Source organism: Microcaecilia unicolor, chromosome 4 (genome assembly GCF_901765095.1).
Source record: "Microcaecilia unicolor chromosome 4, aMicUni1.1, whole genome shotgun sequence".
Lineage (NCBI taxonomy): Eukaryota > Metazoa > Chordata > Amphibia > Gymnophiona > Siphonopidae > Microcaecilia > Microcaecilia unicolor.
In genome coordinates, this window is record NC_044034.1 from 53,600,780 (window position 1) to 53,623,572 (window position 22,793).

Sequence of the window (22,793 nt, forward strand, 5' to 3'; positions counted from 1 at the left end):
GATGCACCTGCACTGCCGCAGGCCACTTTTTGCTGCGACTTAGTAAAAGGGCCCTTATATGGGTTGAAGCCAGTGGGTGTAGCTTGCTGGCAGTAGGCAGAATCACAAGTACACCCAAAACAACAGCAAACGCTATTGAAAGCAATAGTTAAAAGATAATTAGAAATAATGGAACCTATGCGTGGTCCATCTGTAAAAAGTCAAAAGTTGTTCCAGTTGGATATACATTGCCTTAAAAGGTGGAGGACCAAAAATATGTATTTTGTTATTTGACAGCTTTTTAATTTATTTGAAAGTGTCCCATATCTCTCTATATAAAAGGCTCTGGACTTCTGCATGAAAGTCCATAAAGGATGCTCCTGACGAGCGTTTTTGCCCCCCTCCCGATTTTTTTTCCACATTGTTTTTGAAGCCGGGCAGCCCCAACAAGAGATACAGACCTCTCGTTAGCTTTCCCGGAGTTTTCCAGCATTAGGGCAAGCGGAAAACCTTAGTGCATTCTCATTTCAATAGGGCTTCTACACAATTTGCTCATCTGCATTCCGTTTTCGTTTGCTGCTACCGTCGTCGGAAATTGGGCTTTAGTACATGCCAGGGTTAAAAACTTGTTCGTTAAAGGCTGGTTAAAGGCTCGTTTAGTTTAGTGCATCTTGCCCTGAATACAGTTCTGTTGCTGCCAGTATTGTCTAATAAACAGCTTTTCTATAACCAGCCCTTCCAAATGACACTGACGCTGAGTACAATTTATAACAAATGACTACATATGAAAAGTTATTCCGTTATACTTCCTTTGTGTACATCCGTACGCTGCACAAGCCAGCATGTTTGAAAATATAAGTGAGATTAAATAAAAATGCTACCAACAATAAAGAACGACAATGAGGATGCAGCAGTTCATTTCTTTGCTTTGTTTTGAGTGTACTAGATGATGACTGAGCGCGGGGAATGGGAAACAGCAATAAACCAAATTGGCTTCAACTTTTTGACGTCATCCTGGCTCATGGCTTTCTTCAACCTTCTTGTTCTGGAGCCACCCTTGGGGGAAGCACATAGTTGAAGGTTCACCTAACTTCCGATTCCTTTGAGCTGGGCATGGCATCTAGCACCACACCAAAATTCCTAACAAACTGGTTTTCTTAAAAGGAGGCTGGCAGAATCAGAAAACCAGCCAGTCTAACAACCGATTTCCTTCTTGACCACTGTCCTCTGGAGTGAAATGGGTTCCTTACTTCTCTTCCTATCCCACAGATCTCTTCCCCACTCCTCATTCCTATGTTATCGTATTTGTTTCTAAGGATTTTATATACCATTCTCCTTGAGGGGAAAAATCAAAGTGCTTTACAAGCAAGTTAAAAATCAAACTAGAAAAGAAATACACCCAAAATCTCATTTTCAATGGTAAAACAATTAATCGCCTTCCAACAATCTCATGCTACCACTTTCACTTATCCGAAGGTTGCCAATTTTCTCATCCAGTCAAACAGGCTGATGTAGTGCTGGTTGTTGTTCCTATTGCCTACAAATCCATGGAAGCATTGGGGAAATACAAGAACAGGCACAGCCCATTCAACAGTTCCGAGCAAAGAGGTTTAATAGACAGGAGACATAGAGGCATATTTTCAAAGCACTTTGGGAGGCTAAGTTCCATAGGTTTCTATGGAACTTTGGGAGGCTAAGTGCTTTGAAAATATGCCTCCAAGTGACGTCAAAATGTTGAAACCAATTAGGCTAGTCTAAGTTTCCCCTTCCCTGCCCAACTGTCATCCCCGTACACTCAAACAAAGCAAGTAAACCTATGAGCTGCTGCATCCAAGTTGTCATTCTTTACTGCTGGTAGCATTTTTATTAATCTCACTGCTGTACATCTGCTGTCTGGAATTTTTGAAAATAAAAATAAGGAAATTAAAATTTGGATGTATTCTGTAGAAGTTTTTTTTTTTACTTTTGCAATGTGATGGATGCCTGTTCTGGTGTGTGTATGTGATAATCTTTGAATAACTGCCTATACTAATGGCTATGGATTTCTGAACATGTGGTATCATTAAAGGACAAACTTTTAAGTGCCCAGTTGGGTATATATGCTAATCTCAACTTTGTTAAATGTTTCAGACATATTAATTTATTTGTTCCCATGATATAACTGAATTCTATTATTCTGTTTCACTGTATTTTCAAATGTAAGCCACATTGAACCAGACTTTGCTTGGGATAATGTGTAATATAAATGTAAAAAAATAAGCAAAAATCCTTTATCCTCCATCTTTAAGACACTGCCTACCTCCTGTAGCTTCCAACCCCTCCTCCTACCACAGTCTCACTGCTTCTCATCCTTTGAAGTCCACTCCATCCGTCTATTCTACCCGTTGCCACTCAGAGTGGCAGTCATTTACCGCCCCCCTGATAAATCCCTCCCTTCCTTCCTCACCGACTTCGATGCCTGGCTTTCTGTTTTTATTGAACCCTCATCTCCATCCCTCATTCTCGGAGACTTCAACATACACGTTGATGACCTGTCCAACTCTCACTCTTCTCAGTTCCTCACTCTAACATCCTCCTTCAACCTCCAGCTATGTTCCACCACCCCTACTCACCGTGATGGCCATTGCCTTGACCTCGTCCTCTCCTCTTCCGGCTCACCCTCCAATTTCCACACCTCAGCTCTTCCTGTCTCTGATCATCACCTGATCACCTTCACACTTCTTCACCCTCCCCCTCAGCCCCGCCCAACATTAACCACTACTTCCAGGAATCTCCAGATTATTAACCCTCCCACCTTATCATCTAGTATTTCTAATCTCCTCCCCTCCATCATGTCCTCCGAGTCTGTTGACGAGGCTGTCTCCGCTTACAATGCCACTCTCTCCTCTGCTCTGGACACCCTTGCACCATCCACCTCCCGTCCCACAAGGCGTACTAATCCCCAGCCCTGGCTGACCCCTTGCATCCGTTACCTTCGCTCCTGCGCCCGATCTGCTGAACGCCTCTGGAGGAAATCTCGCACCCATTCAGATTTCCTTCACTACAAATTCATGCTATCCTCCTTCCAGTCCTCACTATTCCTTGCCAAACAGGACTATTACACCCAATTGACTAATTCTCTCAGCTCTAACCCTCGTCGTCTCTTCGCCACCCTTAACTCCCTCCTCAAAGTGCCCTCCGCTCCCACCCCCCCGTCACTCTCTCCTCAATCACTGGCTGACTACTTCCGCGACAAGGTGCAAAAGATCAACCTTGAGTTCACTACCAAGCCACCTCCTCCTCTTCACCCTTCAACCCTCTCCCTCAACCAACCAACCCAGACCTCCTTCTCCTCCTTTCCTGATATCTCCGAGGAGGAAACCGCCCGCCTTCTTTCCTCCTCAAAATGCACCACTTGTTCCTCTGATCCCATCCCTACCAACTACTTAACACCATCTCTCCTACTATCACCCCCTCCATCTGTCATATCCTCAACCTCTCTCTCTCCACTGCAACTGTCCCCGACACCTTCAAGCATGCTGTAGTCACGCCCCTCCTCAAAAAAACCATCACTAGACCCTACCTGTCCCTCCAACTACCGCCCCATCTCCCTCCTACCCTTCCTCTCCAAGACACTTGAGCGCGCAGTCCACAGCCGCTGCCTTGATTTTCTCTCCTCTCATGCCATCCTTGATCCGCTTCAATCCGGTTTTCGCCCTCTTCACTCGACAGAAACAGCACTTTCTAAAGTCTGTAATGACCTGTTCCTTGCCAAATCCAGAGGCCACTACTCCATCCTCATCCTCCTGGATCTATCTGCCGCTTTTGACACTGTCAATCATGACTTACTTCTTGCCACACTGTCCTCATTTGGTTCCAGGGCTCTGTCCTCTCCTGGTTCTCCTCCTATCTCTCCCACCGCACCTTCAAAGTTCCCTCTCATGGATCTTCCTCCACCCCCATCCCCTTATCTGTTGGTGTTCCCCAGGGATCGGTCCTTGGACCCCTTCTCTTCTCAATCTACACCTCTTCCCTGGGCTCCCTGATCTCATCTCATGGTTTCCAGTATCATCTCTATGCTGATGACACCCAACTGTATCTCTCCACACCAGACATCACCGCGGAGACCCGGCAAAGGTATCGGCCTGCTTATCCGACATTGCTGCCTGGATGTCCAACCGCCACCTGAAACTGAACATGTCCAAGACCGAGCTTATCGTCTTTCCACCAAAACCCACTTCTCCTCTTCCTCCACTTTCTATCTCAGTTGATAACACCCTCATCCTCCCCGTCTCATCTGCCCGCAACCTCGGAGTCATCTTTGACTCCTCTCTCTCCTTCTCTGCGCATATCCAGCAGATAGCCAAGACCTGTCGCTTCTTCCTCTTTAACATCAGCAAAATTCGCCCTTTCCTCTCTGAACACACCACCCGAACTCTCGTCCACGCTCTCATTACCTCTCGCCTGGACTACTGCAACTTACTCCTCACCGGCCTCCCACTTAGCCATCTATCCCCCCTTCAGTGTGTTCAGAACTCTGCTGCACGTCTCATATTCCGCCAGAACCGATATACTCATATCACCCCTCTCCTCAGGTCACTTCACTGGCTTCCGATCAGATACCGCATTCAATTCAAGCTTCTCCTTCTTACCTACAAATGCACTCAGTCTGCTGCCCCTCACTACCTCTCTACCCTCATCTCCCCTTACGTTCCCGCCCGTAACCTCCGTTCACAAGGATAAATCCCTCCTCTCAGTACCCTTCTCCACCACCGCCAACTCCAGGCTCCGCTCATTCTGCCTCGCCTCACCCTATGCTTGGAACAACCTTCCTGAACCCTTACGCCAAGCCCCCTCCCTGCCCGTCTTCAAGTCTTTGCTTAAAGCCCACCTCTTCAATGCTGCGTTCGGCACCTAACCCTTACCGTTCAGTGAATCCAGAATGCCCCAATTTGACTGCCCCTATCGGACCGACCGTTCACTTGTCTATTAGATTGTAAGCTCTTTGAGCAGGGACTGTCTCTCTTTGTTAAATTGTACAGCGCTGCGTAACCCTAGTAGCGCTCTAGAAATGTTAAGTAGTAGTAGTAGTAGTAATGGCACAAGGAAAGCAAGTTTGGTCCAGTGAAGACTAACTGAAAATAACCTGTTCCTTAGCTGGGCCCTAGTATTACCGTATTGAAAATGCGACCATACCATGCCTCTGTGGTTATGCTCCACTAATAAGTTAAAAGATTAACTGGATTTCTTGAAAGGATTATATAAACTTAGGATGCACTTATTTATTCAATATCACAATTTCTACATGTACAGCCATAAAACAACCTTTTAGGGTGGATAGTGTTCACAATGAGCTCCTTTTATTATTGACCAGATAGGGATAAGAGTTTTCATTTTTGGCACATTATAAGTTATCACAAGAACAAAATATAGGAAAACCAATGCACTGCATTAGGGGCTTATATGCCCCTGAACCATGTTCAAATCAGAATAACCATTTGTGTATCTAAAAGGTAAACTTCTACAAAACAGATGAAGATGTGATTCCATGTGCCCCAATGAAAAGAGAGTTTAATTCTACTTCCATTTAATTTCAATATATTCCATCATCATTATAACACCAGGCTTCCCAAAACAGATTACAACAACAGTTAAGATGAACCCATCAGGAAACAGGATATCCTCACTGAAATCTGACCATCTGTATTGTATACAGTGTATTTATTTATTTAGTTTTTAGTGCAGAAAAATGAGCACAAAATACAGAGTTTAAAATTGCTGTTTCTACCAGCTATAATAATTTTTTAAAGCTGTTTTACTGATATTCAATTATTATTTCATAATATTTATATCTACATATGGGAAGCTTTCAAGTAAATTAAAAAGCTGTCCAATAAGTAAAACAAACAAAAAAACTTTTGTCCTCCACCTTTTAAGGCACTGCGTAAACACAGCTTTAGAGTTTTTTTTTTTTTTTTAAACTAAAGATTAGCTCAGTTATCTACAGCAGGGCCCATAGGAATAAAATGGACCCTGCTGCAGATAACTGGAGCTAATCTTTAGGAAAAGACCCCCTTAGACTTGTTACAGATGTGGCAACAATAAAGAACGACAACGTGGATGCACCAGCTCATATAGGTTTGCTTGCTTTGTTTTGAGTGTACTGAAGATGACGGCTGCGCGGGGGGGGGGGGGGGGGGGGGGGGGGGGGGGGGGGGAGAGTGCAAACAGAGATTAACCAACTTCTTTGCTTACAGTGGACTAGATAGGTTCACTTCCACTCCTGACTATCGATACAAATAAAGTAAAATAAAACACAGAAAAGAAAATAAGATGATACCTTTTTTTATTGGCCTATCTTAATACATTTTTGATTAGCTTTCGAAGGTAGCCCTGTGTATTAATCCTCCTTGAATCCGAATCGTATCAACTTTCACTAATCGTGTCACGTGCTCGTTTAAGCGCTTGCACTGCGGTTGCGCTACTTTATCCAGATGTTGAAGGCGGGCGGGAGCCGGGAGGCTTATTGCCGTGCATGTTCTCGGCTCTCTCAGACGCCGTAGCGGCCTGGTTGCTATGGCAGCGGCTTAACTACATAATCGGGCCAAGGCTGTTTTGAGCGCTGGGCGCGGATTCGGAGCCGGCATCCCGCTTCGCTGCAGAGCAGGAAAGATGTCGGGCACCGGGCCTCAGGACTGTAGGAAACAATTCATCCTTACAACCAGTGAAAACTACTTCGGGCTTCGTTCTCCCGATAACGAGGCCTCGGTCCTGGAGAGCAAAGAAATTAACAACTTCCTTGATGACGGGAATGAGTTTGTGTTGTCCGTGCAGAAGTCTGGCCAGCAATTGGCTTTTTTCAACCAGGTAATTAAGCCTTGGAAGACTCGCATAGCTTTCTCCCTGTGTTTCCCTCGTTGACGTAATTCAGAGGGTCTCTTTAAGAATGTTTTTCTAAACCGCTCTCTTACATGCCATGCCACCCCTCCTCTTCCTCCCCTTAAATACCCAAAACATTTCGTTGTGCTTATCTGGGTAACACTTTGTCATTTCTGCATTTCCGGTGATTTCGTCTTAAAAGTGGGGATTGCAAGAAGTTTTCTGGCTTGTATACAGACGGGGCTTCAAAGCCTTTTATTTTGCGCATGTCTGTGGGTATAGAAAGGGGGCATAACCTTCAATATTCAAGTTTAAGAAATTAAGAATGGGCCCAAAAGCTAGTTAACCGTTCCCCAGACCAGCCCGTATCTTCTCATCTTGGTTTTGATGAGTACATATCTATTTGAAAAGTAGAGGAAATGGGATAACTAATTCACATGGAGGCTCATTTTCAAAGCACTTAGCCTCCCAAAGTTCCATAGAAACCTATGGAACTTAGCCTCCCAAAGTGCTTTGAAAATATGCCTCATTGTCTCCTTTTAATCTCTTATTGCCGTTTTTGGGAATGGCAGATGGGAAGATAGCTCACTGTATGTCATTTTGAGACTTATTTTCACAGCATTTAGACTTACAAAGGTCCTACTTTTTAACTCTTCTTACTCTTACCTATCTGTATGTTCCATCTTTGCTTTACCCTTCACTATCAATTATAATGTTCTATTACATATTGTGTTGACATTGTAAAGTAGTACACTATGCCATACTTTGTTTTGTTATTTGAATATTTTGACTGCTGTAATTGTCTATTGCTCATGCGTGATCTATTCTTAATGTACAACGCTTTGAGTGAATTCCTTCAAAAAGGTGGTAAATAATAATAAGTGCTTTCAAAATACACCTCTATGTCTGTTTTATTGGATTTAAAGCTGTCCTTTTACTAAGGTGTGGTAAGTGTGAGCATGCGCTTAACCGCTGATGTACTCGGGCATTCTGCGGTAAGTTCCCAACTGGAATGTGCATGCTACCTATGTGCTAAAAAATATTTTACGTTTTTGTGTAGAAGAGGTGTGTCTGGGGCAGAGAATGGGTGTTCCAGTACTAATCAGTGCAGGATTACTTTGTGAACCCTTACTACCTACAAGATAGGTGTTAGTAAGTGCTCCCGTGGTAATGTTTTTATTTATTTTTTTTAATGGTTGAGCGCTACTGGTGATATTAGTGCATGGCCATTAATGCTAAAAAGAGAAGATGACCATTTTACTGGTGCAGTAAAAAAGGCCTTTGCTCATAGGGTAAAAAGGGTGCATGAAAGTCAATTTCTACTGCAGCTCAGTAAAAAAAAGAAGACCTTAAAGTTAGTAACTTGTCTCCCCTTTTACAAAGATATGCTAGTGTTTTAAAAAAAACTTTTTGTTGTTGTTAACAGACAAAATTGTTAGGAACCAGGAGGACCTTTTAGTATTTTTTGTAGTGTTTTTTTTATTTTTATGATAAGTCTTTTAATAAAAAAATATTTTAAATATATTTTGTTAGCTTACTTTCTCTATGCTTTTTTTTTTTTTTTTTTTTTTTTACCTGAAAATGTTTTTTCTTCTGCTGCTGTTCCTCCAATTCTAGACTTCCCTCATGTTTTGGGCCCCGAGTAGCTTTGTTCTCAGGCAAAGGGATCTAAGTTGTTAATTTAAACATAATGTAAGAAATGCCATGCTGGGTCAGTTTACATGAGGTTTCAGCTAAGTGATGGTGGCCTTTCAGTACATGCCCAGTTGCTTGAGCATCTTACTGCAACAGATTCTTCCATTGTTGCTGTCATCAAGAAACATTTTCAATTGACTTACTTTCCTGTTCAGCCACTACACAGTGTTGGTTCTCTTCTATACCCACATCTAAAAGACAATCCAGTTATCTTCCCAGATGATGTAAAAGCATAGGCAACCAAATGTTTGAAAAGGTTGTACTGAAACCACAGCAAATATGTGGGATACAAATGTAACAAATAAATAAATACGCTTGAGGCCAACATCAGCAAGCTCACTGGTTTCACCTGGAAACACAGCATCTGGCTCACATTCTGTCTCCCCTAAATAACTCTCCTCATGCTCTGAGACTGGAGCTGGATCCAGGTCTACATCTATTCTTCCGTTGGGACAATGGGGAAAAGCCGCAGTGGTCGGGCCATCCAGAGATGTCAGAACCTGAGACTCCAAAGTTCAAACCGCAATCCGTGAGTAAGAAACTTATCCTAACAAATTGATCTAATTCTATAACTCTGAATATAACTGGTGAATCTCTTGGATTCCTTGGAATTAAAGGAAACCTATGTACGTCTAAAGGAATCTCACACAGAGGTGCTAAGTGCAGCCATTTTTTTCTCTTTTGATGGAAAACTTAATTGACCTGGAATCTAGCGAACTATAGCTAAGAAAAGCAATGATTAGGACTGTTTAAGTGCATCTATCAGATAGATAACCTTGAGAAAAGGGGACAGAATATTTGTGTAAGTTCCAAAACCAGAATCTTTGAGAGACTGTGCCAGCACTAACCACATTCCTAAGAACACTCAAGGCAACTACCTTCCTTTTGTCTTTTAGCACCCTTCCTTTGTGTTGCATACTACTACTACTATTTAACATTTCTAAAGTGCTACTAGGGTTACGCAGCGCTGTACAATTTAACATAGGACAGTCCCTGCTCAGAGAGCATACAATCTAAAGGACACATGTACAGTCAGTCAAGTAGGGGTCGTCAAATTGGGGCAGTCTAGATTTCGGTTAGGTGCCAAAAGCCACATTGAAGAGGTGGGCTTTGAGTAAGGATTTGAAGATGGGTAGGGAGGGGGCTTGGCGTAAGGGCTCAGGAAGTTTATTCCAAGCATAGGGTGAGGCGAGGCAGAATGGGCGGAGCCTGGAGTTGGCGGTGGTGGAGAAGGGTACCGAGAGGAGGGGTTTGTCCTGTGAGCAGAGGTTTCGGGCGGGAACGTAAGGGGAGATGAGGGTAGAGAGGTAATGAGGGGCTGCAGACTGAGTGCATTTTGTAGGTAAGAAGGAGAAGCTTGAACTGTATGAGGTATCTGATCGGAAGCCAGTGAAGTGACCTGAGGAGAGGGGTGATATGAGTATATCGGTTCAGGCGGAATATAAGACATGCAGCAGAGTTCTGAACGGATTGAAGGGGGGAATAGATGGTTAAGTGGGAGGCCAGTGAGGAGTAGGTTGCAGTAGTCCAGGCGAGAGGTAATGAGAGCGTGGATGAGGGTTTGGGTGGTGTGCTCAGAGAGGAAAGGGCGAATTTTGCTGATGTTAAAGAGGAAGAAGCGACAGGTCTTGGCTGACTGCTGGATATGTGCAGAGAAGGAGAGGGAGGAGTCGAAGATGACTCTGAGGTTGTGGGCGGATGAGACGGGGAGGATGAGGGTGTTATCAACTGAGATCGAGAGCGGAGGAAGAGAAGTGGGTTTTGGTGGAAAGACGATAAGCTCGGTCTTGGCCATGTTCAGTTTCAGGTGGCGGTTGGACATCCATGCACCATGTCGGATAAGCAGGCCGATACCTTGGCCTGGGTCTCCGCGATGATGTCAGGTGTGGAGAGATACAGCTGGGTGTCATCAGTGTAAAGATGATACTGGAAACCATGAGATGAGATCAGTGAGCCCAGGGAAGAGGTGTAGATTGAAAAAAGAAGGGGTCTAAGGACAGATCTCTGGGGAACTCCAACAGAGAGCGGGATGGGGTGGAGGAAGATCCATGCGAGTGTACTCTGAAGGTTTGGTGGGAGAGAGAGGAGGAGAACCAGGAGAGGACAGAGCCCTGGAACCCAAATGAGGACAGTGTGGCAAGAAGTAAATCATGATTGACAGTGTCAAAAGCGGTGGATAGGTCAAGGAGGATGAGGATGGAGTAGTGGCCTCTGGATTTGGCAAGGAACAGGTCATTGCAGACTTTAGACAGTGCTGTTTCTGTTGAGTGTAGAGGGCGAAAACCGGATTGAAGCGGATCGAGGATGGTCTGAGAGGAGAGAAAATCAAGGCAGCGGCTGTGAATGGCACGCTCAAGTATTTTGGAGAGGAAGGTTAGGAGGGAGATGGGGCGGTAGTTGGAGGGACAGGTAGGATCAAGTGATGGTGTTTTGAGGAGAGGTGTGACTATGGCGTGCTTGAAGGTGTCAGGGACAGTTGCAGTGGAGAGAGAGAGGTTGAGGATATGACAGATGGAGGGGGAGACAGTATGAGAGATGGTGTTTAAGTAAGTTGGTGGGGATGGGATCAGAGGAGCAAGTGGTGAATTTCGAGGAGGAAAGAAGGCAGGCGGTTTCCTCCTCGGTGATATCAGGAAAGGAGGAGAAAGAGGCCAGGGTTGGTTGGTTGAGGGAGAGAGTTGAAGGGTGAAGGGGAGGAGGTGGCTTGGTAGTGAACTCAAGGTTGAGCTTTTGTACCTTGTCGCGGAAGTAGTCAGCCTGTGATTGAGGAGAGAGTGAGGGAGGGTGGGAGCGGAGGGCACTTTGAGGACGGAGTTAAGGGTGGTGAAGAGACGATGAGGGTTGGAGCTGAGAGAATTAGTCAATTGGGTGTAGTATTCCTGTTTGGCAAGGAATAGGGAAGACTGGAAGGAGGATAGCATGAATTTGTAATGAAGGAAATCTGAATAGGTGCGAGATTTCCTCCAGAGGCATTCAGTAGATCGGGCACAGGAGTGAAGGTAACGGATGTAAGGGGTCAACCAGGGCTGGGGATTAGTACGCGTTGTAGGACGGGAGATGGATGGTGCGAGGGTGTCCAGAGCAGAGGAGAGAGTGGCATTATAGGCGGAGACAGCCTTGTCGACAGACTCGGAGGACATGATGGAGGGGAGGAGATTAGAAATACTAGAGGATAAGGTGGGAGGGTCAATAGCCTGGAGATTCCTGGAAGTAGTGGTTAATGTTCGGCGGGGCTGAGGGGGGGGGGTGAAGAAGTGTAAAGGTGATCAGGTGATGATCAGAGAGAGGAAGAGCTGAGGCGTGGAAATTGGAGGGTGAGCCAGAAGAGGAGAGGACGAGGTCAAGACAATGGCCATTTTGGTGAGTAGGGGTGGTGGAGCACAGCTGGAGGTTGAAGGAGGATGTTAGAGTGAGGAACTGAGAAGCATGAGAGTCAGATGGGTCATCAGCGTGTATGTTAAAGTCTCCGAGAATGAGGGACGGAGATGAAGGATCAAGAAAAACAGAAAGCCAGGCATCGAAGTCAGTGAGGAAGGAAGAGAGAGATTTATCAGGGGGACAGTAAATGACTTCCACTCTGAGTGGCAATGGCTGGACGGATGGCGTGGGCTTCAAAGGATGAGAAGCAGTGGGATTGCGGTAGGAGGAGGGGTTAGAAACTACAGGAGGGCAAGAGTAGTAACCCGACGCCTCCACCGCGGCCAACTGGGTGGGGAGTGTGGGAGAAGAGAGAACCTCCATGGCATAGGGCCGCGACTGAGGCAGAGTCATCAGGGGAGAGCCAGGTTTCAGTTAGGGTGAGCAGTTGAAGGGAGCGAGAGATGAAGAGATCGTAGGTGAAGGGGAAGTTTGTTGCAGACCGATTGGGCATTCCACAGGGCACGTGGAAGGGGAGGGAAGAGGGGGGGAGGAGGGGAATAGAGATGAGATTGGAGACATCCCGGAATCGTTTGCATGGATAGGTCGAGGACAGGTTGGGGGGACCTGGATTGGGATTAATGTCTCCTGCGGATAGCAGGAGGAGGAGCAAGAGAGTGCGGAGGAGGGTGGGGGAGGTAGGGCGACGAAGGCGACGAAGACGGGATGCACTTAGGAGGGATGGGTTAATGGCAGGAAGGAAGTGTTGAAGGTTGAGAGCTAGGAAGGAGGAGGGGGACAAGAGAGATGATGAGGTGGTGAGGGATGGGGGTGAATAGAGTATTGCAGTAGTGAGTAGGACTGGAGAGGACATGGGTGGGCAGTGAGTTTCAACGGTAGACAGCGATAGTGGGAGGAGGAAAAGATTAGGAAGGGATAGGGTAAGGAAGAGAATGTGCACAGGGGCCATAAGTGGTGACTGAGAAGAAGTTGATGGGCTGGCGAGCTGACAAGCTAGCAGGGAGGGAGGCAGGCAGGCAGGAACAGGTGAGTACAGTGGAGAGCTCAGCAGCAGGTTGTTGATGGGCAGATAAGCAGGCAAGTTGAAGGGCTGATAGCAGGCAGGTTGGTTGATTGGCTAGCAAGTCACACCTGGGTGCTAATTACCTTGAAAGTGCTCTGAAGTTCCCCTCCCTTCTTCCTCTAACCAAAGCCAGAAGTCTGAGCCCTGAAATTCCTCTGTGCAAAGAGGAATTGAAGGAGGACCCTGACTCAGAGCCATTCTCCCCCTCCTCTCTCCCCTGCTCATTAACTTATCACTGAAAGCGTACCCAATACAGGTCTCAACGGTTGAAAGGCAAACTAAATTACCACACTAGACCACAACTCCAGATTCCACACCAAAAAACAAAGTCCTATCACACATACATCCACCAGAACACGTTCTTACTAGTAGCCACAGGGAACAGAAACCACTATGAATACCCTCAAACTACTCGTGATAGTCTACAGTTTCTCCTTTTTGGGCAGCCAGCTTTGGAATGCTATACCAAGATCCATCCGAATAATTAACGACCCTACCCTTCAGAAAAATGTTGAAGACACATCTCTTCAAGCAAGCTTACCCCAACGACCCTACCTAACCTTCTAAGGCCACCCATGCAACTCCTATTCTGACAATGATTATACCTTAGACCATGTCTCCCAATCTCCACATGCTCATCCCCCAGTCTTTTCTTCTCCATCATCCCTACACTACACTCCTCCCAATTCTCTTTTCCTTTTGCTTATCTTTGTTTACCTTTCCATGTTCAATTCACATATTCTTAAAACATTACTATTCCTATGTTTGTTACAATTTGTAAAATGCTTTATAATTCAATTTAGTATGTAAGCCGCATTGAACCTGCTATGTGTGGGAAAGCGTGGGGGTGTGGAGTGGAGGAGTGGCCTAGTGGCCAAGTGGTTAGGGTGGTGGACTTCGGTCCTGGGGAACTGAGGAACTGAGTTCGATTCCCACTTCAGGCACAGGCAGCTCCTTGTGACTCCGGGCAAGTCACTTAACCCTCCATTGCCCCATGTAAGCCGCATTGAGCCTGCCATGAGTGGGAAAGCGCGGGGTACAAATGTAATAAATGCTCAATCTGATTGACCTTCCCACCAGAAACATGTCTGAAACTTCATGATCTTACCTTAACCTACATTACCCCAATTGCAAAGGACTCGAGTACAAAACCTATTATGGATCCAACTTCTCCTTCTTAGGCAGCCAACTTTGGAATGCCCTCCCCAGACCCATCTGATCAATCAGCGACTATCTACCCTTCCGGAAATCACTAAAAACCCATCTGCTCAAGCAAGCCTACCCAAATGAAGCAATCTAATCCTACGACCCCTTTTACCCAACACATATCCAGAAGACAACGACAATGACTGACTACATCTCCCACCAAATTTCCCTATGCTTTTCCTGTGTCCCCTCTCCCTCTACCCCTCCTCCATTGCTCGTCTACCCCTTGCTCATACCTCTCCTACTCCCTTCACCCTTCCCCATCTCTACCTACCTATCTCTTTTATTATTCTGCTATAATTAACTTATATTTTCTCTATCAATACTCTGTAATCCGTATTATTATTATGTAAGCCGCATTGAACCTGCTTTAAGTGGGAAAGCGTGGGGTACAAATGTAATACTAAATAAATCAAACAAAACAAAGGAAGAATACCAACATGCGGACAATCTCAACAGAAGGGACAGAAAGGCCATAATAAACTAACAAAGAACCGACAACTGACAAAAATCCACACAACACCAAATACAGAAGACCCATACCCAAAAATTCAAGTGGGTTACATCAACGCCAGATCCGTGGTAAACAAAACAACAATAACAACAACAGACTGGAACATGTCAGAAAACCTTGATCTACTTTTCATCAATGAAACTTGGATCCAAGATCAAGAGGACCCAATAATCCTAAACCTATGCCCTCCAGGATACAAAATCACTCACTGGACCAGAAAGGAAAAGAGAGGCGGAGGCATAGCACTAATCTATCGATCCCATTTTACCACCGAAACCACTGCCGAGTCCATAAAACCCAACTCGAAATCGCCTCAATCAAAATCCACCACAAAACCCTGCTTGATCACCTAAACTGTGTCTTGTTTTATAGACCACCAGGTAACTGGAACGAAAGCCAGTCAAACTTCATGGACTTCATCTCAAACACTTGTATAACCAACTCCAATATACTAGTATTAGGAGACATTAACCTCCACCTAGAAGACCCAAACTCTACCAACGCATGAGAATGCAAGGAATTTCTCCACTTATGGGATCTTAAATGGCCACACATGCAAGCAGCCAATGTCAAAGGGCACACACTCGACCTCATCTCACACAAACTGTCCACAGACCAGAACCTAATAATAACAGAAATTAAATTTATTTATTTAGAACATTTATATCCCACAGATTCCCACCATGGCGGGCTCTATGTGGCTTACAACATTTATGAAAAGGACATCATACAAATTCAAGGTCAGAACAGAGAATAAGGAACATCTTGGGAGGGGAGCAAACAGCAGGAGAAACACTATGGACCGACCACTACAAGCTAAACCTATCCCTAAAATGACGGAAAAAGGGTGCACACCGTATACAAGAACACACAACCCACAGCACAGGAGGCCAGATAGACCCGGAAACATTCTGGCAACAGATATATAATAACGATTGGATAGCACAAACAGATTCCATATACTACCTCTCAGAATGGGGATAAAAGATGCAGAAGCATACTGAATGAAATAGCACCCTTTCGAACAAGAACCTCACATAGGCATACCTCGATTCTGTGGTTCAACGAAGAACTGAAAAAAATAAAAACACAATCCAGGAACCTCGAACAAGCTTGGAAAAAAATAAAAGACGAACACACACTCAACGCATGGAAACAAATACAAAGAAAATACAAATACGCAATAAAACAGACCAAAAGGTCATACTACAAAACTAAAAGAGGGCCAGATTACAAGGACACGAAGAAATGATACCAACTCGTGAACAAGCTACTAGACATCACCTTGTTCACCACAACCAATACAGACATCCCATCTGCAGACAACTTTGCTAAATACTTCAGTGAAAAAATTGCAAACCTATGCCACGCTACCTCAGGACAACACCGATATCGAGAATTTCATCACTGGCTTGGACCCAACCCCTGGTGAATACCCAGTGGACCGAACCTGGTCAAACTTCGCTTTCCTCACCGCCGAAACAGTCACCCAGTTGATTAATAGCTTCTCCAACTCTCACTGTAAACTGGATACCTGCCCCAGCTACCTATTAAAATCCACCCCCCACCGCTTCATAGCAGACCTCACATCGCACTTAAACTACATGCTTTAACAAGGTCTCTTCCCTAAGGAAAATGGCAACATCCTACTCACCCCAATACTGAAAGATCCCAATAAAAAATCAAACGAAATCACTAACTACCGTCCACTAGCATCAATCCCACTGGTGGTCAAACTGATGGAAAGCATGGTAACCAAACAATTTACTGATTTTATAAAAAATTCACAATACTACATGAATCACAGTCAGGATTTTGCCCCCTCCATAGCACTGAAACAGTTCTAATTACCCTCCTAGCCAAATTCAAGCAGGAAATAGCAACAGGTAAAAGCATACTTCTCCTCCAATTCGACATGTCTAGCGCGTTCAACTTGGTAAACCATAAAATACTACTAAGACTCCTAGATTACTTCAGGATTGGCGGACACATACTTAGTTGGATCAAGGGTTTCCTAACCACAAGGACATATCAAGTGAAATTAAGCTCAAACATATCATCACCGTGGAAAGCAGAATGTGGAGTTCCTCAAGGATCACCACTATCTCTGATCCTTTTCAACCTAATGATGACCCCACTGGCCAAGTCCTTATCCAACCAAGGACTTAACCCTTTCATCTATGCTGACGATGTTACAATATACATTCCTTACAAACATGATCTGACAGAAATCACCAACGAAATCAAGCTCATCTTGAATATCATGAACTCGTGGGCAAATGCATTTCAACTAAAACTAAACATAGAAAAAACACTTTGGGGCTCATTTTCAAAGCACTTAGCACTTAGAAACCTATGGAACTTAGCCTCCCAAAGTGCTTTGAAAATATGCCTCATTGTCTCATCCTCTCATCCCAATACAATACGAGTAAACCCACAAATATAAACACCCCAGACTATACCCTCCCTATCTCAGACAGCCTGAAAATTCTCAGCGTTACAATGGACTGTAATCTCACACTAGAGAACCAAGTGAAATGTACAACAAAGAAAATGTTCCACTCAATGTGGAAACTCAAACGTGTGAAACCATTCTTCCCGAGGGAAACATTTCGCAACTTGATACAATCAATGGTACTAAGCCATGTAGAGTACTGCAATGGAATTTATGCGGGATGCAAAGAACAAATTAAAAAGAAACTAGTAAAAAAGGCCCGTTTCTGGAACGAATGAAATGGGCGCTAGCAAGGTTTTCCTGGGAGTGTGTATGTTTGAGAGAGAGAGCCAGAGTGAATGTGCGGGTGTGTGACAGAGTGAGACTGTCTGTGTGACAGTGTGTGTGTGAGAATGAGAGAGTGTGACAGGGCCCCCTCCCCTGTTCCTAATGCCCCTCACCCCGTTCCCTCCCCTCCTTTTCCTCCTCCTTCCCACACTTTGGGTTCCTTAAGGCTTTCAAAAGTCTATGTACCCCCGTGGCCCTAACGCCCAGTATCCGGATACCCCACCGCTTTCCTCCTCACCCCTCCCCCAAGATGTAATACTTTCACGTCCTTCATTTTTTTTTTAAGTGTCCTATCTAACCTGTGTCCAAATGCCCGGCATTCAGATTGTGTTCCTCTCGTAAATTTTCATTTCTTTCATTCATTCAGAACTTGCCCCCCCCCCCCCCCACCCCGAACACTTTTGGTTCCTTCAGTCTTTTAAAACTCTCCTATGTACCCTGTGTGCTAATGGCCAGCATTGAGATTGTTTTCCTGTCCCAAATTTGCATGTCTTTCAGTCATTCACAACTCCCCCCCCCCCCCCCCCACTTCTCCAGTTTAACACTTTCGTTTTGTTCAGTCTTTTAAAACTCTCCTATCTACCCTGTGTCCTAATGGCCAGCACTCAGATTGTTTTGCTTTGCCAAATTGTCTGTCACTGAGGTCAGTGCGTGCCTGCATAGCAGACCACTTCCAGCAGGCACGGTCCCAGGCACATCCTGGTGGAGGTGAGAATTATTATATGGGACTTCAGACCCCTCGAAACATGGCAGCCAAGCTTATATTTGGAAAAACGCGATTCGAAAGCGCCAAACCCCTCCGAGAAAAACTGCACTGGCTCCCAATTAAATAACGTTTAGCTTTCCAAATCTGCACCCTGGTTCATAAAATTATCTATGGCGAAACCCCGGGATACATGGCAGGCCTCATAGACCCACCAAGCAGAAACACAACAGGATCATCACGAACATACCTAAATATCCACTACCCAAGCTGCAAAGGACTCAAATACAAATCAACTTATGCATCCAGCTTTTCCTACATAAGCACACCACTATGGAACGCATTACCAAAAGCTGTGAAAACAACGTATGATCACCTAAACTTCCAGAAATCATTAAAAACCAACCTGTTCAAAAAGGCATACCCCACCGACCCAACTTAAATGCCTGTACCTTGCAACACAACGAAACCAAAGCTCGTAATGGACATATAATAACTCTCTTCCTCTCTACGATTCCCTAATATGTCTGTTACACATGAACCTTATTCTACCACAACATTACTGTATTTGTTCATACCGGAATTGGCGAATGCCTCTACGGTACAATGTAAGCCACATTGAGCCTACAAATAGGTGGGAAAATGTGGGATACAAATGTAACAAATAAAATCTCATTTTCTCATGCCACATCCATGCTGTCCATTTGATTTTTATTACTGTTTGTTCCTGCAGCAGCCGCCACTTGGGAGGCTTAGGAGTGAAGTTCGCAGAGCAACTTTACTTGCGTCCGCCCAGTGTGAAATCTCAACCGGAAGTGGTGCTACAAATTTTAAACACAATTATTTCAAACACTAAAACGCATATAAAACTATGGAAACAGTTCGACTGTATTTAATGATCACTCATCTGGCAGTATCTCATGATTTAAACTTGATCACGCACATATCTACTATAAAGACAACTACCTCAACACACAAACAGATTCTGCAACATTTTTAAAACCCTCTCTGATGTTATGACAAACTAAAATTAGTTTAAAGTTAGGCCAACACATAATCTCTCCACTACACAACTCTATACAGAAACTTGTGTAAAAACACATTCAGAATCTTACCATAACTTAACAGCTCTAACTCCCAAGACTCAAAAAGTGACAACCTTATGCATGAAAAGGCAGCATAAATATTATACCATGCCCTTGTTCTGACCTGGTTTTACAGCTTGAGTCACTGACACAAACTACTCAATAATTACTGTGGATTCTTTTGGATTGGTATTAGGTAAATGAGACTTTTATTAGAAGTTCACTTTAAAATGGAGAGTATAAGATACACAATGATTAAGCTATATAACTGAAAAGAAACAATACCTATAAACAATTATTACATCACTGATCACTACATCCAAGCAAAGCTAGGAGTTTCTAGACCAGGAAAAGAAGCAATAATACATCATAATATACGTCATTGGTCCTTAATCTCTACATCCAGGCTTTTATCATCAGCTGGTGGGGGGGGGAGGGGCTGTTCACAGCGAAAGTCAGGAGTCTTGACCAGGAAATACAGTTCTCTGCGTATTATGTACATTACAGACGAGCGCCTAATTTCACTGGCAGAAATTCCCCGTTTTATTAGGCTTAGAACTCGTGTTCAGAGCTAAGGAAAATTACAGAATGCTTGAGAATTTCTCTGTTTTGGTAAACAAAACATACAAAATATGCTTGAATGTGGTCACATGTTTCTCGGTCCAGGTGGCCAGTCTGAACTCAAAACAGGCTCCACCTCTCCCTTCACATATCAAATTAATTAGAGCTGCTCCACCTCTCCCTTCACATACCAAATTAATTAGAGCTATGTCTTATCTTCTTCCGCATTCCAAATCGTTGGGGTCTGTATTTTTGATTAGAAGTAATTCTGAGTGCACTGTTGGTCAAGACAAAGTTGAAAAACAATCTTTAAAATCTTCCATTACAGCCCTAAAACACCAATTTACTACCTATTGAAAAAAAACCACAAAACAAACATGACTGCAACAAGATCTCTTCACAGGCATTATATGCTAGTAGAGTACCACACCTTATTCCAGTGATTCCCAAAATCAGCAGAACCCTAGAGATCCTCACCCTTGCAAGACTTGCAAGAGCTGGTTGTTAATTTTTTTTTTTTTAATTTTGCAAGCCGGCTCAAGCACACCACTAAATGTACACTAACTGCAATGTGCAGGCCATACCAAATCTCTGCCAGGTCAATCATTCCATCCCATCCCATTCCATAATAACCAGCATGGATTTTTACCGCACTGACTGTGAGCATGATCATGTGCTAATAATGCATGTTAAAACCTGTGCTAAATGATGAGTGCACTTTTAATAAAAGAACTCTTAGGACTCTGTTTACTAAGCCGTGCTATAGGCCTGCTAGCGTTTTTAGCACGTGCTAATGCTAAAGAAACTAAAAACGCTAGCATATCTTACTAAACCAGGGCCCTTTGTCTAGAATATCCAACTTGGGTGCCATCCAGTTTATATCATTCACATGTGAGGGCAGGCACCCTGCTTTCCTTGGAGAACAGTTATTAAATAATTCTGCTGTTTTTTTAGAGTGATAAGAGAATCCACCAACAAATTGTATACAGTAGATAGTTTGTTAATTCTATGTATACGTATGGGCATTTGCCTCCAGATTCTATAAAGCATACCTAGCGTTCTGTGCTGAAATTCAGGCGTATTCTATAACGTGCATAAATTAATTGACTTAAGCCCATCAGCATTAACAGCATTTAACAAGCAATAATGAGTGCTAATTGGCAATAATTATAATTTATGCACACATTGCTAAACGTACTCTATTACGCAGAGCGCCTAAATTGTAATGCACGTAGACAAAAAGGGGCACAGCTATGGGTGTTTCATGGGCATTCCAAAATATACGTGCACTGTTAGAGAATATGGTTCTTTGTGCCTAAATCTAGGTGCTGGGATTTACTCCACATTTTCACTGGTGTAAATGGAGGCGCGTAGTTTTAAGCACTGGGGTATCAACCAAGCGTATTCTATATACCATGCCTAAATCTAGGCATCGCTTAGAATTATGCTTAGGTGGAAATTTTTCTGTGCAGATTTTTCAGGCGCCATATGTAGAATCTGGCCTTTGATGCCTAATGATTAAGATTGGTTCTTTGTTTCTGTAGGTTGATGCTGGTGACACAAAAGAGAAAGTGCTGGTTTTCTTTAAGCTGCGTCCTGATGTTATTACAGAAGACAATTTACATGACAATATACTTGTATCATCTATGTTAGATTCACCCATAAATACACTTTATCAAGCAGTTCGACAAGTATTTGCACCAGTATTATTAAAGGTAAGCTATGTGCAGCTGCAAATATGGAAGAATAGTAGATTCTGCAGTTTGAAGGCTTTACTAAAGTTTTTAAAAATTACTTTTAACACATTATCTTTCCTGCCCCCCCCCCTCCTTTCTTTCTGTCTTCCTTCATTCATTCTGTGGGCAGTATTTTATGATTTTACATAGCAGATGTAAAGCAGCACAAGAAAAAAAGACAACACTTTTTATCCCCGCTGTTTATGCACAAACACATCTGCAATTATGTGGAATGTTAATATGTTCCATTTATCCAAGTGTGTGTTGTTTTTATTCTTCATTCTGCATATTGTAAGGTTCTGTATAGCTGTCTATGGTATTTATTTTGGAAGCTGTAATCATATTTTGGATGTCGGAAAACTGTTGTATGTGTATATGGCAAGGGATTGTGGTCTGTGCATATTTTGGGCAGGACTAGGGAGGGGCTGAAAGATGGACAACTCTGATTGCAGAAGGGGGAAGATATGCCTATGTTATGTTAAAGATGGGCATCTGTGTTTAGACCTGGTACTTGGTATGTCCAGGTTATAGAAAGGTGTTCTGACTGAGCAGTTATTAACTGAATGGAGTAAGGGAAGTCACCAGAGGTATTTTCCTGTCCCTGAAGGCTCACAATTTATTAACCCCCCCTACCCCCACCCCCCCAAAAAAAAACCCTGCAGTGGGACTTGAATTGGGAACCTCTGGTTTTCTGCCCTGGTTCTCAGCAGGCTGCTCTAAACATTATGCTATTCCTTCTCATGGATATTCATGTGGCCATTTTATCATATGTACATTTCTATGTTGCCAAACAGATGTCCATGTCCTTTTTTTTGCTCTGTTCATAGTCTGGAGGTTGTTTGTAAAGTGGATGTTCATGCTGGACATAGCTGGCACTTGAACATATTTTAGAACAAGCTGTATATCAGCAGATCCTGCTCTAAAATATGAGACGTGGCTATCCATATCTGTTAGGAGCAGAAGAGGAGTGGGAACAGACCGAAGACATCCAGTATTTGAAGTTGTTTATTGAGAGAAGGCTCTACATGGTACACTGTTTCGACTCTGGAATTTCCTTCTTCAGGAGTCTAGGTACTTTGTCTCCAAGAGTTAGTGGACAAAGCATTCAGGATAGAGTCTCTTGTGAACAACGTTGTTTTCCGCGTCAAGCCAGAGGCGTCTAGAAGCCATATTCTCTATAATACATCATAGGACTTTTTCAAGATCAGAGGTAGCGGGGAGGGTTCACAGGGA

At 43.9% G+C, this 22,793-nt stretch overlaps 1 protein-coding gene across 1 annotated transcript in view; it reads left to right on the forward strand.

Annotated features, from left to right (window-relative positions):
* Positions 1-6,560: 6,560 nt before the first annotated feature.
* DYNC2H1 (dynein cytoplasmic 2 heavy chain 1) overlaps positions 6,561-22,793 on the forward strand; it is a 1,078,189-nt gene continuing 1,061,956 nt past the window's right edge. Inside the window, 2 exon segments of the mRNA XM_030202388.1 lie at positions 6,561-6,825; positions 21,369-21,539. Of these exon segments, the coding sequence (XP_030058248.1) occupies positions 6,631-6,825; positions 21,369-21,539 (366 nt within the window). The 5' untranslated portion in view covers positions 6,561-6,630.